The 15,487-nt window shown below is 51.0% G+C and overlaps 1 protein-coding gene across 1 annotated transcript in view; it reads right to left on the bottom strand.

The window, feature by feature from the left end:
- Positions 1-15,487, bottom strand: part of SLC30A5 (solute carrier family 30 member 5) — a 738,926-nt gene that overhangs the window by 501,814 nt on the left and 221,625 nt on the right. The window contains exon 8 of the mRNA XM_069627390.1: positions 502-672. Within this exon, the coding sequence (XP_069483491.1) occupies positions 502-672 (171 nt within the window). The remainder of the gene's footprint in view (positions 1-501; positions 673-15,487) is intronic.

Below are 15,487 nucleotides of genomic sequence, written 5' to 3'. Positions count from 1 at the left end.
GCTGGGACCAGGCAGATGCTTGGGGGTTGGAGTGTGGCAAAGCGAAAAGGGCATCTCTACATCATCCAATTTCACTTGCTATTGCACATTACAGGCGTTTGCATAGTGCCACATCTGTAATCTTAAGGGCATTTCAGAGAGCTTCCTTCTTTATGCAGATTATACATAGAAAGGTAGTGGTAGATCAAGACCACCACGTTTGAATCCAAATAGACACTGATGGCTTTGGCATCACCCCCCCACCTGTGAAATACAAATGCACCATAAATGCGGTCTCCGAAAAGTAATTCTTATTAAGTTATTTCTACATAAGGAAAACAAAAAATGACTGTCAGATATTATCATGACATATGAACAACTATTTAGATCAGTCGTATCAGTCCATTAATAGAATCATAATTCTGCTTCTTAACGAGGATTCCAAGAGCATGGCAGATGTGCATATTTCACCAAAACACATTAGCGAGACAATACAATGTACACACAACAGTATGCAGTTACCTCAGTCGTTGCAGAGAGGACAATGACCCATGGGGACAGTATTACAACAGAAACAGTGTGTGACAGAGCTTGGAGACGCTTGGCTCCTCCAATATCCAACGACAGCTTCCTGGACGCAGCATGGAACCCAACATTGCAGCATAATGCTAACACGAGTAATAATACACCACCCTGAAATAATAAAGAGTTGTGTTTATTCTACCTACAAATATACACACATACATTAATGTCACATACATTAATTCGAAAAAGCTGCTGTAAACTGAAGAACAAAACTATCACAAGCTCCTAGAGAGTCAACATAAGGTTTTACTCCCCCATTGGTTAATCAGTGAGTGTTTTACTAAATTCCCACTTGTAAATTGGGAGTTGCTGATCAAGAGTTGGGGCAAAATATGTGGGGCGGTGAGCAATCACTGGCCTGGGGCCCAGATCAGGCTCTCAGAATGCCCTGCAGCTGTCTTAGGATACTGTGGCGAATCCCAGGGTATTGTCACTGCTTCCATGGGGGAAGTCCCTTCCAATGGGAGGTGAGGCTACTACCCGATAGTCCCCTTGGGGTGGTACTCAGCAGGTGAATGTCATGGGGAGGTAAGACCTCCATGGGACCAGTGAAAAATCACCTTGGAATAACGCAGTATTCACCATCTTTGGTTCCCCCAACCTCCATGTATCTCTGTAGAATAGAGGATACCATCCAGACAGAATACACTGGGATGAGGAAGAGTGAGACTTACCTAGCTGGAGTAAATATGATCACTGACACGAAGAGGATGGCAATGGAGAGGCATCATCAGTGTATCTGTGGTGTCCAATATATCTACCCCCACTACTAATTCGAATCTAGCTGTGCCCCCAATAGCTCACCGATTTGTTTACTGTATTTTAAGTGCTTCACTAGAAAGGTCGCCTGGGGAGTTCTTTCATGCATAGTGCAGTCCTCTCCCTCACCTTCACTGTGCACCCTTAATCCCGCCCCCTCTTCCTTATGGTTCTCTCCATCTCTTCTATCTATTCAAACTATTTCTCCATCACCCATCCTCCCTCTCGAAGTCTGGAAGGAAGAAATGTAAGGCACTCCTCGTCTCCAACCCAGGTCTGCCCATAGCAGACACCTACATCAATGCTTCCTTCAGGCAGATTATCACTGATATGCTCTTTGCCGTTCCTTCTCCTGACTTATGGAATCCCCATAAGGTCTCTGTCCTCCCCCTTACTCTTCCTCCTCCATTAATGGTGGTACCAGATGGGAAGTGCTCTTTGCTCATTTCTCATTATCTAGGTGCATCATTAAGGTCTATCGTAATGGCACTATCATGGCCCAGGGCTCTCAGCCCAACGTCCTTCTTGACAGGTGTTCAAAATCTCTTTTCAACCCCCCTGCCCCTTGCTGTCCCTTAATCTACCTACCTCACTCTTTCCCCCCATCCAGTGGCGATACCCATCCCTGATACCCAACCGTGAACAGCTTTCAATTGTTTTTTCAGATCATACACCGAAGGCCTTAGGCCTTAGGGTTAGTGGCGCAATACAAGAATACAGATAGATAGATAGAGAGATAAACTAACAGGGAATGATAAAGCTCTGCTGAACTCTTCCGTTATGCTGTATACCACACTGACAACTATGAATTTGGCATTGACCACTATGAATAAACTTTATGATGCCTTTGAACAAAAACAGGTCACCCATTCGATATTGTTGGAACAAATTCTTACACATCAGGCGTGAAAGTAAACAGTTGCTCTTAGAGTCAAAACTTCTATATAACAACAAGCCTTGTTTGATACCAAAGAAATTGGGATCAGACGAGTCTGATAAATTATACGTTAATGTAGAGACTCAAACTTTAGCTCATTTGAAGGTTATAATGCCTAATGTTCCAAATAATGTTGCTGAAAAAATATCACCTGTGCATGATTCTGTCTTACTAATTGAGACTGAACGAACCTACAGGTGATTTGGAAACAGCATCATCACTAAATTCATGTAAGGCAAAACCAATAGTTGAATTTGACATATTCTGGAAGGTTCCAACATAGCAGTTGGATAAACGAAAGCCTCCTGCACACTTGAAAAAAACCAAGAACATGAAAATGCTGCATATTGCAATTTCATCTGGATCAAAGCAATTTATAAAAAATCTCACGAGACAGAGTAAACAAAAACTAATAGCAAGTGAAGCAATCACATCTAAGTATAAGCAATTATCAAGGCAGAACAAAAAGATCAAAGCTCCTATGCAATTAGGCAAAAGTCAACCTATGGTGCATGAGCCTCTAGACGATCCAATAGGAGCTCTTGAATCACAAAACTCAAAGCCACTTGATCAGAGGAATGCAAAACTGAGAACACGAGTGTGCAGCCTTCCTACGCCCGCGACATCTGCTGCAACATATGTTGGCTATTGTTCGCGGACTTGTCATTCCCTCTGCAGAGGTTCCAAGGACCTTGGTAAGAAGGGCAAGGTCGACTCTCTCCTTGTCACCCTCTCGGTCTGCACCGTCTTTCTCCTCCTCTTGAACTCTCGTGCTGAGTTAGCTCTTACGTCAAGCGGTTTGCCTTGCTCATATTGTGCTCTTGTGCTCCACCTTTGATCCCTGCAGGGAAGGGAAAAGGCCGTCAGGTGTGTAGGATTCTGGTCTATTGCCTGACTTTGCCTGACCCTGGTATTGGGACACGTCGGATAAACTGCTCTGGTGTTAGTCCGTTGCCTTTTGTGTTGTGCAAAGGTGTTTGTGTGAAGGGGGGGTGGGGGGGTGAGTGTTTTGGAATATCCTACTTGGTAGGATAGGGAAAAAGTGTTGAAAGAAGGGCGATACCGTGTCTCGCCTGTCTGTGTCCCACTCCCACAGGACCCCCCCCCCATCCAGGTGATCCAATGGTCCACCTCCAGGATTTGGATCCAATAGGGATGGCCGTGTCCTGGTCACCTGGAGAACAGATCCCTGGGGACTAGCCAGGGAGACACCGCCAAAAATGAACCATACTCTTGTTCATTTTTTCTCATGTTTCAACTACCTGTCCTGTAATTATGAATTGGTATGTAAAACTTCATTTTCTGATATTGTAATCACATCTTATAATTTTGATATCAATCTGCATGAATTAGCAGCCTTGAAAACGACCCAGTGTCGATACAAGTGTCGGCTGTCACAAAAGAATAAATTCATAGCACAACAAAACTGAACCTTGTTGATTTATGGACTGTATAAAAAATATCCTCTAGGTATATCGTGATTCTCTGGCACAACACAATTAGCTATCTTTTATTGTGAGAGGTTTAGGGTAATAACTCCCAGTGCTGGAGAAGCACCAAGCCAACCCAGAATACCAATGGCTTTAGCACATCAACCAACGGTTCTACCTTAACGCAACATTTCTTCTATGCTGAAAAGAGCTATTATTGGTCCAATCCGAGCAAGCTTACCCTCTTGCTGTCTTTAATTCTAACATCACAAAGCTACAGTTACACAGCAACTTTGTGGAAAATGATACTTTAAATCAAAAAACATATTGGAAGATGTCTAAAGTTTAGGTAGTAAGCTATGGATTCTTCTTTGGTTGGCCCGCTCTTCTCTTGTTTTACCATAAAGTTGTTTTATTGAAGTTACAGGAGATGGCATTAAAGGATTGTGAATCCACTGAGTAGCAGTTTGCTCAAAATAAAGTTCACATTTTTTCCAGAATCATGATCCAATGTTTATAAGCCACTTGGAAAAGCCTAAGTGTGTCCTATATGACCACCTTCTGCATACGCTCAAACACATTAGGGCTTATTCTAAGTTTGATAGTATACAGTAAAAGTGCAGGTGATAACGTTTACCGGCACTTTTACCAGTCAGGCCAAGTTTGCTGGAACACAGTTGCTAGAATTACCAGTGCAGACATCGCCTCATCCAGAATTACCAGCGCTGGTAATACCAACAACGAAGATACCAGATGGAAACCTACGCTGGTAATACGGGCACAATGGTATCAGCGCCATATCATGAGATTGGACTGGCCGGTACACGGGCAAAACCAAGGCAGAGATAACACCTCAGAGCAGCCGCTAAATGGACACAGATGAAGGAAATAAGGCCACAGGTGCACCTAATCCACCCAAGTGCACCCAATGCACACAGGAAGAGTACAAAAGGGCCACACCTTCCCCAAAAATCCTTCCCAACACAACCATGCCGCCAGTCATATATGAAAACATGGAGCTGGAGGCGCAGCATGCCAATCTACAACTGCAGGGGCTGGAGTACCAGCAGAGGCAACAGGAGGCGAGGACGAGGAGGAGGAGGAGGATGATGGGGATGCAGGTGGCGAGGCGGAGACATGCAGTGATCCCTCAAACAAGGGCCACACCCTGGGCCCTCACTGACCGGTAGATACTAACCCTGTAATGCCTAAACAGGGAGAGGATACTTTACCTCCTGACCCACATCCAGGTAGACATTGGAAAGCAGGATCGGCATCAGGTCAACAATACCGCCGCTGGTAAAGCTGGTGTCGGTCCTGCACTTACTGGCCAGTGGCACGTTCTAGCACTCTGCGAGCCAGCTGCACAGCATTTCACAGCCTGCCTTCTCCAGAGCACTAGTGCAGGTGCCTTCCCCACCACCCAGGCACAGTTCAACGCCAGACCCACTTCTATGGAATTGCAGGCATGCCCAATGTGGTGGCAGCATTGGACTGCCCGCATGTGGAGCTGGTGCCCACCCACCATGCCTCAGACGAGGTCTACAGGAACCGGAAGCAGTTCCATTCCCTGAATGTCCAGGTCACCTCTGATGCCGACCTTACCATCAGGCACTGGTGTGCCCAATTTCCAGGATCAACCCACGGCGCAATGGTCGTGCGGATCAGCACCGTGCCGGCCTACATGGAGCGTCACAGAGGATACAGGACCTGGATGTTGGCCGAGTACATGTACAATCCTAACTACCTTGCAGCAAGAGCAAACAACTACTGAGGGTCACTACCTTGCCATCAGACCTGGCATGCACTTCGTTCACAAATAATGACACACACCATCATGGATGCCATACAGACCACCTTCACATTTGACCCAGACTCCCATCAGGTACCACCCATGGTGGCAATGTACAGGCCTAGACCCCCCCCCCTCCCACCAATGGCATGGCACCCTCACAGTCAGATACCAAAATGCAATGTGTGTTGGCTGCGTGCTGTGTGCAAGTATTTCCATGTCAGACTGGACAACCTCCTTGGCATTGCGATACGCATGCAAGGACTGGAATATGAAACAGTGTGGCACAATGTAAAATGGGATATGGATGCACAGATTGAGATGCCGCGTGACAGGTAATTCCACTGCTGGGCATCATGAGTCACACCTGTGTCTCTCCCCCTTGTAGGTGACTCTGGTTACCCACTGCATCCATGGCTGAGGATCCCCCCTCTGAGGAATCCCCAGACACTGCAGAAAATGGCATATAATGGGGCTCACTTGTGGACCAGGGTGGCCATTGAGCAGACCTTCAACCTCCTGAAGGCATGATTCATATGCCTACACCGGTCTGGGGGTGCAGTGATGTACAGGCCAGACAAGGTTGGACAGATATTCCTGGTCTGTGCAATGTTGGCAACATACCCCTGCTCCCAGATTTGGACATGCCTCCAAGAATAGGAGGAGGGAGAGGAGGAGGAGGAGGAGGAGGAGGAGGATGATGATGATGATGAGGAGGATGCAACGCCAGCCGGTGCCATGCATGTGCCCGCTGAGCGCATGGAGACAAGGGATGGGCCCATGGCCCGGCAAGAACGCCTTGATAACTTTTTTTGAGTTTACCCTCGACTCAGCACAACCTTGCACCTTTGTAAATATCATGTACCATCACAGTAAACACTCGTTTGAAAAAATGGATGTCCGGTCATTGCTTCAAGTGAATTTGTATTGTATTGTAACGTAAACATTGGCAACCCCAAATACACCCCTCCACAGACACCCTTCCGTCCTCCCTAAATCCCCCCACCTCACACCCCCTCCCCCTCCACACACACACCCCTTCCCCACACACCCAGTGATGCACCCTGCTAGTGTTCTACAGTCACATGTGATGCATCTTCGCCTGCTCCTGTGATGACTGGAGTTGATGGGAGCTGCACCGTGAGGTTCCAGGCTGTGAGCCCTCAGTGGTGGCGACGGAGCTTGGTGGGCCAGATCCAAGGTCCCTCATTTGTGCTGCAGGGTCAATTGGATGCTGTGATTTATGGCCTCAGCTGTGGCAGAGGCTACCTCGTTGCACTCACGCACCCAGGTGTGCGTCCAGCGATCTTATGCTGGGCAGTGGCGGAGGGGTGTGTGGTGGGCCAGGTAGGATAGGTGGTCATCCTTGGCAGTGGTTGTGACCCTGCCACCATGGAATGGTGGCTGCAGTGCCATTGGTTGTGTTGAGAGCACAAGAGGGACAGCATTACGGGGTGCTCAGACTGTGGCCTGGTGGCTCTTGGGGCTGGTGTATCTCCCTGCTGAACAGTGGTGGGGCCACTGACCACCGGTATGGTGAGGGCGGCAGACGCAGGCACCACTGATGTTCCACTTGCAGTGGTGGGTGGCGATGGTGGTGGGGCACAGGCGTTGTGCCGGTGGCACTGCCCTGCTGCGTGGACCTGCTGGCAGGGGGTGTGGACTTCGCAGGTCTGGCACACCTGGGCCTTGTAAGGACTTGCAGGAGCCTGCACTCCATTTAAAGATGGCCAGTGCCATCTCAGACCCATTTCATCCAGCCGCAGTGCTCCCTGAAGCCCCTCGGTACGCCAGATTTGCTGCCTCCCCATTAATCCCAGAGGCTCACACTCGCCAGGAGGCACAACCAGCCTCACACCAAGGCCCACACCAAATGGCCCTGCCTGTCTGTACCTTTCTGGGCATGAAAGGTGCTTACCCACTATGCCTTACCTGCAGCCCAGTCTCCACAAGCGACCCAGAGCAACCTGCCCCACCTAGCAGTAGCTCCTGGCACACAAGGCCACTAGACTTACCGCCACACCCTGCCAAGCCCACAGCTGTTTATCTCACCTGCATCCTGCCCGGCCAGCGGCACTCCACCACAAGTAAGCATGTTGCCTTCCTTTCGCAACCTCACTTGTGCCTGCTCCCCCACACACTTTCTGCCCCAAATGTTCACTGATCTCAACATTACCCATCTCCTCTCCTCTACACCGTTACACCTTGCCCCACTGGGATACACAAAAGCAACATAGCAACTTCACCAAACGCCCACCAATAAAACCTTTGTTTCCTGTCTGGACCAGGACGGTCCCATGCTCCCCCAGTCATCAAGGTACACACTCTTCACCCTTCACTCCTCTCCGGTCACTCATTTTCTACCCAGACTCCTGCCCTTTCGATACCATCCACCCCACTATGACTCCACATCCGGTTCCATACTCACCCATAACTGTCAAATCCCCAGTGCCCAGTCGAATCGCATTCTGCAGCATCAACTCTGCATACTGCTCTAGCAGACCACGGACGTCCCAGACACCATGACTAGGCCACGCTAGATTTGCCCGTCTCGCAACTTGCACACTAACTCACACTCCACCTAGCACCATCCCACTCCCCACAAACACAAGAAACACTCTACTACACTAATAAACTCTCACATCTAACACTAGGACAATACGCCATCCTACTGCCCCCACCACTCTCCTCTCAAACATATCTCAAACAACCTCTCAGCCCAGTGTAAAGAACCAGGAGTAAGGCTCAGACACAGAGACATTGCGATGATTGCTATAGACCTATTAAAGTAAAAGAAGCATTGGGAAAAGACTTATCTTGCCCAAACACTATAAAGGGTGTCCCTGACTCGACGAAACTAAAGGATGTCAAGTGTCTTCTCCATTCTGTGTCCAAAATCCTATCCTGACCATTACAGCTACACTTGACAAAAGGTGTAAAGGTATCAAGTCTTTCAACTGGCCATCTGTATACATCTTCCATAATGTTTCAACATAAAGTTCCAAAAGGTGCACAAATGAACAAATGATTGAAGTTCCCCAAGGTTTCACAACTCTCAGAACAATGGGAGAAGATCTTTCCTCCTACCGAGTTTTCAGCTTCTCTTCAGCTCTCTATTGCAGTTCTTTTTCCTGGTAAAAGGCAGCTTTCCAATCAAAGGGGTATGGTCCTCTTCCCCTAGCATCACAAACTTCAGGGTTCTTCCTCACCCCTGGATTTAGTCCACAGTTTAGTTCTTTTACAATTATTCCACTCAGGGGGTAGGATTCCCTTCCCCTAGATTTCACAATCTTGAGTTGAAATTCGGGTCTCCAGACTCACACTCGCTTTGGCCTGGTTCACTCTCCTGCCAGGACTTTACAAGAAGTTACTTTTCCTTTCAGGTATGAGTCTCCATTTTCGACTTCACAATGTTCCACAAATATATTTGGGTGCAGGTCCCCTAATCCCCGGCCCATTTTAGCAGACTCCTTCACTTTCCCCACAGTGGCCGGCATCCGCCCTGAATCGCCCCAGTGTCCCGCATTTCACTTTTGGACTCGCCGGTTTGATTTGGCAGCTCCAGCGTTGTTAGGCAGAAACCTGTGCAGTTCCCTTAGGGACCACTGCAAAAGATTTAGGACTACAGGTGGTTGGCAGTAAACCCAATTGGTTGCAGTCTGTACCACCCACATTTACCTGGTAGCTGTGGCTGAGCAGTCAGACTTCTCTCAAGATGAGTTGGGCAGTATGCAGAGTATACACAATAGGTACAGAGACACAGTAGTACAAGCAAACACGGACTAGAGCTTTGGTGTAAAAGTATATAATTATTTATTTAAAGACAATTGTAAATTACACTAGCACAAAAAGAGGTACGTAAATTCAACACACAGTCACAATTACTAGATGTACATCCCTTATTCCTTATTAGACAAGTCTTAGTTAACACCACTTATTTCCAGACAGAGGTGAGCGCTTAACTAAAGATGGCACTCCAATAAGTTGACAAAAAGGGAGGGAAAAGGCAGAAATTAGGAAAAGCACACAACACAATACTTTAGAAGCACCCAGCAAGGCAGGAAAGTTAAGTCTACTTGTGAGCAAAAAGTTCAGAGGCCAGGCTCCCTCTTAGAGAGAACAGAGCAACAATGCGCCCAAGATCACACAGCTAAAAAGTCTTGAAAAGTCTTGCAGGGAGTTCAGAAAAGAATTAAGTCAGCTCAGAAAAGTTCAGTTAGCCAGCCTAGGGCCAACCCAAGTGGTAAGTGGAGGCTTTAAGAGTCACCCCACACAGACCGTTGCGAGGGAGGCCAGGCGGACACAGTACCTTCAAAGTGGAGAGGATCCTCCAGCGGGGGCAGTTGTTCCTGGCAGCAGTTGCAAGTCACGGCGTCGTGCAGAGGAAGAGATGATCTCGACGTGGAGGAAAGCTGAAGGTCGTTGCACTGCCAGGGAAGAAACCAGCCGTTCTCCGGTTTAAAGGTAAGACCCTTTTATTCGCGTAGTGGAAAAACCGCAGTATCCCGGTTGCCGGGGTGCTTGGCACAGGCAAGGCAGCAACGAGATGATCCGGGAAGGCGAAAAGACAGGCAAACTGGTTATCCCCACCAGTCAAAGGAAGAAGACTCTCCGGACTGGAGATTCCCTCTGTCGTCGGGAAAAGTGGTGAGACGGTTCAGCAGGGCTCCACCGGTGGTGTCGTCGTTGCAGGTCGGCTCAGCTTCTCACTCTTTGGATTCTTTAGGTCCTGTGGCGACTTCTGAAGTTCCAGTCCCCAAAGCCCTGCTTTTATGCAGCAAACCCCCATTCATTCAGCCTAGCTGTCAATCAAACATGCTAAGTGGTGAGCCGAGCGGCTCACCACTTGGGCCAATCACACAAGAGTGCGACAAGTTGCCAAGGCAACTCAGTCCGGGGTGCCTAAACCCCCTCCCACACCCCCTGTGGTACCCAGACAGAGTGGCACCACTTTTGGAGGCTTCTGTGGAGAAGCACGCCAAAAAGTGGAACAAAGGGCCTGACTTGGGTTGGAGTCACAGAAGCGAACACAAACGCCATTTTGGAACCGAGTTTCGGCAAAAAATGACCAACCAGTGATTTTATATTAATTTAATAAACCGGCGGTATGTTCGAGGCTATATTAAAAAGTGGTAGCCTCGAACAATGGGAAAATCCCATAGGAAAATATTTGCGGTCGAATATAAGGAACAAGTTACTTACCTGTAACTGTTGTTCTTCAGCATGGGTCTGGCATGGATTCACATGCTCATGAATATTCCCCGTCGTCAGGCTGGGAATCCTCGGTAAAGAAAAAACCAGTATCAGTTTCGTTTCTGATCTGTCTTTCGTAGTAATAACCAATCACTGGTCTCTGCGTCATACTGACCACAGCCAATAACTGCCCTCTACCTAAGCACCGCCTCTGGCAGCCATCTTCAGATTTGGAAGCACGTGAAGTGGCAGTATGACCAAGTGAAGAGCCGCAGAGGGGTAGGCGGGAGGGTTCGCATGTGAATCCATGCCAGACCCATGCTGGAGAACAACAGTTACAGGTAAGTAACTTGTTCCTTCTCCAGCATGGGGTCTGGCATGGATTCACATGCTCATGAATAAAGAATACCTAGCAGTACACACATGCACAACCACGGGAGGTGGCAAAGGCTCAACATTAAGCATTACATCAAACTCAACATTAAGCATCTTACCTCCTCACCAGGCTCACCTCAGGCAAACAGGTTGCGCAGCACTGCTTGGCCGACCCTGGACTCCTCCCTGGAATCCCGATCGACGCAGTAGAATTTCGTGAAGGTGTGCGTCGACCTCCACGTAGCAGCCCTACATATGTAACCAACATCCGCTGTACTTTGCCCAGGATGGACCTGGTCCTTTCCTCCGACGGGGAGGCCAGAAGGGACACTGTGTCGAGCTTCGCTCCCAGAAACAGTGCGTTTTGCGCGGGTACCAGGTGGGACTTGGCGTAGTTCACGGAGAATCCCAGGTCCGTGAGAAGTTGGACGGTCCTTGCCGTGTGCTCCACGGCGAGCTCCCTCGTCTTGGCTCGGATGAGCCAGTCGTCCAGGTAGGGGTAGACGTGGATCCCCTCGCGGCGCAGCTGCGCCGCCACCGGTGCAAGGCACTTGGTGAATACCCTGGGTGCCGACCGTAGTCCGAAGGGGAGGGCTTTGAACTGGTAGTGACGCCCTTGGACCACAAACCTGAGGAATTTTCGGTGCTCCTTTAGGATGGGAATGTGGAAGTAGGCATCCTCCAAATCCAACGACGACAGGAAGTCTCCTTCCTCCAGCTGCCCCAGGACGTGCTGGAGGGTGACCATCCGAAACTTCTGCGCCTTGATGAACTTGTTCAGACGTCGCAGGTCTAGGATGGGGCGCCATCCTCCCGTCTTCTTCTTCACGAGGAAGTATCTCGAGTAAACTCCGGAGCCCCGAAGCCTCTTTGGGACGAGTTCGATGACGCCCTTCCTGAGCATCGCCTTTACCTCCAGGAGAAGCTGAGGGACGTGAAGCTCTTTCCTGGCCACGGGGGGGACGCGCGGGCACCTTCTTTGAAACTCGAGCGCGTGGCCCCGGGCTAAGGCGTCCAGCACCCAACGGTCGGTGGAGATGGACTCCCACACGCTGACGAAGCTCGCCAGCCGGCCTCCCACCGGGGTGCTTCGGTCGGGGCCCGACCCCACGGCCGGTTCAATCCTGTTTCGACGAGGCTTTGCCGCCTTGACCTCCTTGGCGACGACGGCGGGGTCCGCCAGACTTGCCTCGTCCTCTGTGGGCCTCCTGAGACGACGAGCGGCCCGCTTGACGGTAGGTGGAGAAACCGCCGCCGGAACCTTTGGAAGCACCCTTGCCTCCGCTGCTCCGAAAGGGCGTCCGTCGTTGCTGCAGAACCCCCAAGGGCCCGGGCCGTCTCAGTGTCCGTTTTAATGGCCTGAAGGGAATCGTCCACTGTTTTCCCAAACAGGTTGTTCCCATCGAACGGCATGTCCAGGACTCTGGTCTGTACGTCTTGACGGAAGTCCGTAGCCTTGAGCCATCCACGCCGCCTAAGGCACACGCCGTTGCCCAACTGGCGAAACCCAGTGTCGGCGATGTCCGTCGCAATAGTGATGCCGTGGTCCGACACCACCTCGCCTTCCTGTAGGATCTCCAGGGCATCTGCCCTCTTGTCGTCCAGTAGGAAGTCCAGCAGGGGAGCCAGTTTGTACCATAGCTCCCTGTCGTAGCGGGCCACGATAGCCAAGGCGTTGGCCACTTTAATCGTCGTCGCTGCAGACGAGATGACCCTGCGTCCCATAGCGTCCAATTTCTTTCCTCACCGTCCGGTGGGGAAGTCGATGTGGAGGCCGCACCCCCCCCCCCCCGCTTTCTTCCTGGCCGCCGCGGAGACGACGGAGTCCGGGGTAGGCTGCGTGCGGAGGCACAGGGGGGCCGTGTCCGGGACCCGGTACTTCTTCTCGTACCGGTCTCTTCTAGCCGGCGTCGTGGAAGGGTTCTTGAGGAGGGCGAGGCCCTCATCCCAAATGTCGTCCAGTAGAGGCACCGCGAGGACCGTCTTCCTCTTGGCCTCGCGCCGTTGATAAAGGAATCCTTCCTTTTTCTTCTCCTCAGGGCAGAGTTGGAAAAGCTCAGATGCCCTGGCGATCATGGAGTGGAACGATCCAATCTCGTCGGGCGGAGAAGCCCTGGTGGGAGGTGACGACGGTAGATCCTCGTCGTATACCTCGTCGTCCGTACCCGTCGCTGCCGTGTCAGTCCCCGTATCATCCCCTCGGGTGGACGGGGAGGAGGGCTGGACGGGGCGCGACGGCTGAAAAGGAGGTGGAGGGTGAATCCTTCTTTTCTTGGGCGGGGAAGCACCAGAAGGTCCCGGTTCAGGATCCCCCGACGGGAGAGGTTCCTCCGTCGGCAACGGTAGTCTCGTCCTTATCTCTGAATATAAGGACTGTATAGCCAACAAAATGGCCGCCGAGTTGTCTTGCGTCACTGGCAGAGGGGAATCCGACGGGCGATCAGGAGCTCCGTCGGCACCCTCGACGATGTCGTCGTCACCTGCGTCGGGATCCATCCCGACGGGCCGGTCTTCTTCCACACCAAGGCCGTGGCTTAAGACCTCAATCAGCTCTTCCTCTGAGGTTGAGGCCGAATCTACGACGACGCCCTGCCCCCCCTTTTTCTTCCCCGCCGGGGGTTTCACGGGGGTCCTATCGATGGGCACAAAAGAGGACTCCCTCCGAGGTGGCAGGGAGACTCTGAGCCCCGAGGTCGCCACCACTGGTGTAGCCTCCACAGGCTGAGCCAGGGCCGCCGCGACAGTATCGATAGAGGGCTTGGCCGGATGGATTAAGGCCTTCACCACCTTAGGTGCGCTCACCGCCTTATCCTTGAGGGGGGGGACACTGCCTCGCTCCCCCTCCGATGGGGCCTTCAAGCTCGACCGGGGCCTCTCCAGGAGCTTCGCCGGGTGCTCGCCCTTCCTCTTACCCGACCCAGAGCGTTGGCTTGTGGCTGAAGGTGCCGGGGAGGGTGCGCCCTGCCTGGCGCCCGTAGAGCCCGACCGTTCGGCGCTCCCGGTGCCAGCGGACTCGCGGTGCTTGGCCTTGTGTTGGACCCCCGTCGCCGGGGCGTCCTCAAAGGTCTTAGAAGACCGCTCGGATTTCTTCCTCTTCTTCTCGCCTGACGGGCTCTTCCCTTCCAGCCAGTTGGCGAGACGTTGATGGCGGTCCTTCATGGTCCGCTCCGACATATTGCCGCAAAACGCACAGTCCTTCTCCACATGCGTCTTGTCCTCATGTAGGCAGTAGAGACAAAAGGAGTGTTCGTCCTCCTTAAAGACGTTCTGCAGCTGGCATCCAGGGCAGATCCTGAACAGCTTTCCGGGCGTCGAGCTTCCCTTCTCCTGGGCCATGTCCGGGCCTGAGAAACTTCTGGAGTCCTCCAAAACCCTTGAGGGGCGCAGACGAATCCGACACGGGTCCCCGTTGATCGGATGGAGAGTCGGTGGAGCTTGAGGCTCTTTTGACCGAAAAAACGAAGTTTTTTGAGAAAAAATGTGAAAAATTAGCACTAACGCTCGAGAGCAATAGCACGAGGATCCCAACAGATGAACGTGCGGTAAAAATCTGAAGATGGCTGCCAGAGGCGGTGCTTAGGTAGAGGGCAGTCATTGGCTGTGGTCAGTATGACGCAGAGACCAGTGATTGGTTATTACTACGAAAGACAGATCAGAAACGAAACTGATACTGGTTTTTTCTTTACCGAGGATTCCCAGCCTGACGACGGGGAATATTCATGAGCATGTGAATCCATGCCAGACCCCATGCTGGAGAAAAAGTAGTATCCACTGCCACCAGCCAAAACTCGATCAGGGGGGACGGAGACGTGCCCCCTCGAACAACAGACCCTGGGGCAATCGAATTGCCCCGACCAGTACGTCCACAATATGATGGTTTGTACTGGTTTCTGTTCATAATTTGGGACTAGTAAAGCTAATGGTGACTTTACATACCCTGGGAGACAGTAGTCAATCCCAAGGTATGGAGTCTATGTTTGGGGGTCACTATGACACCCTTGGGTTACACAAGCACGGAGGGTGCTGTGTAACCCACATACCAAAAACACATGAAGCCCTATGGGATAAAGGACCCCATAGCCCATAAAACACATTCAAAGTCAAAGGAACACCTCAAATCATGTCTAAGAGCGGGAGAAAAAGAGTCTCACTCTTAGCAGGAGAGAAAAAAATAAACCCCAAAAATCCAGCAAAGCTGCTGGGGGACTCGCTAGGTTTGGGAAATTAGCCTTAACAGAGAATTCTCCCTAACAAGCGTTCTTTGCGTCATCCCGCGGTTGTTGTGGCTTGCCGGTGACTAACAGCGTTCCGCCCCTTCTCTGCTTCTCGCCTGGTCTCCTGCGTCTCCAAACAGCCTTGTGCTGTACTCAACCTTACCATGGCAGATCTCTAGCTTCTCTGCTTCCTGTGCACAGTGTTTCCAGCAGCCCTTCAGCA

The sequence above is a fragment of the Ambystoma mexicanum genome, chromosome 6p (genome assembly GCF_040938575.1).
Source record: "Ambystoma mexicanum isolate Mex_15411 chromosome 6p, UKY_AmexF1_1, whole genome shotgun sequence".
Taxonomy (NCBI): Eukaryota; Metazoa; Chordata; class Amphibia; order Caudata; family Ambystomatidae; genus Ambystoma; species Ambystoma mexicanum.
This window is presented reverse-complemented; position numbering and strand designations above follow the sequence as displayed.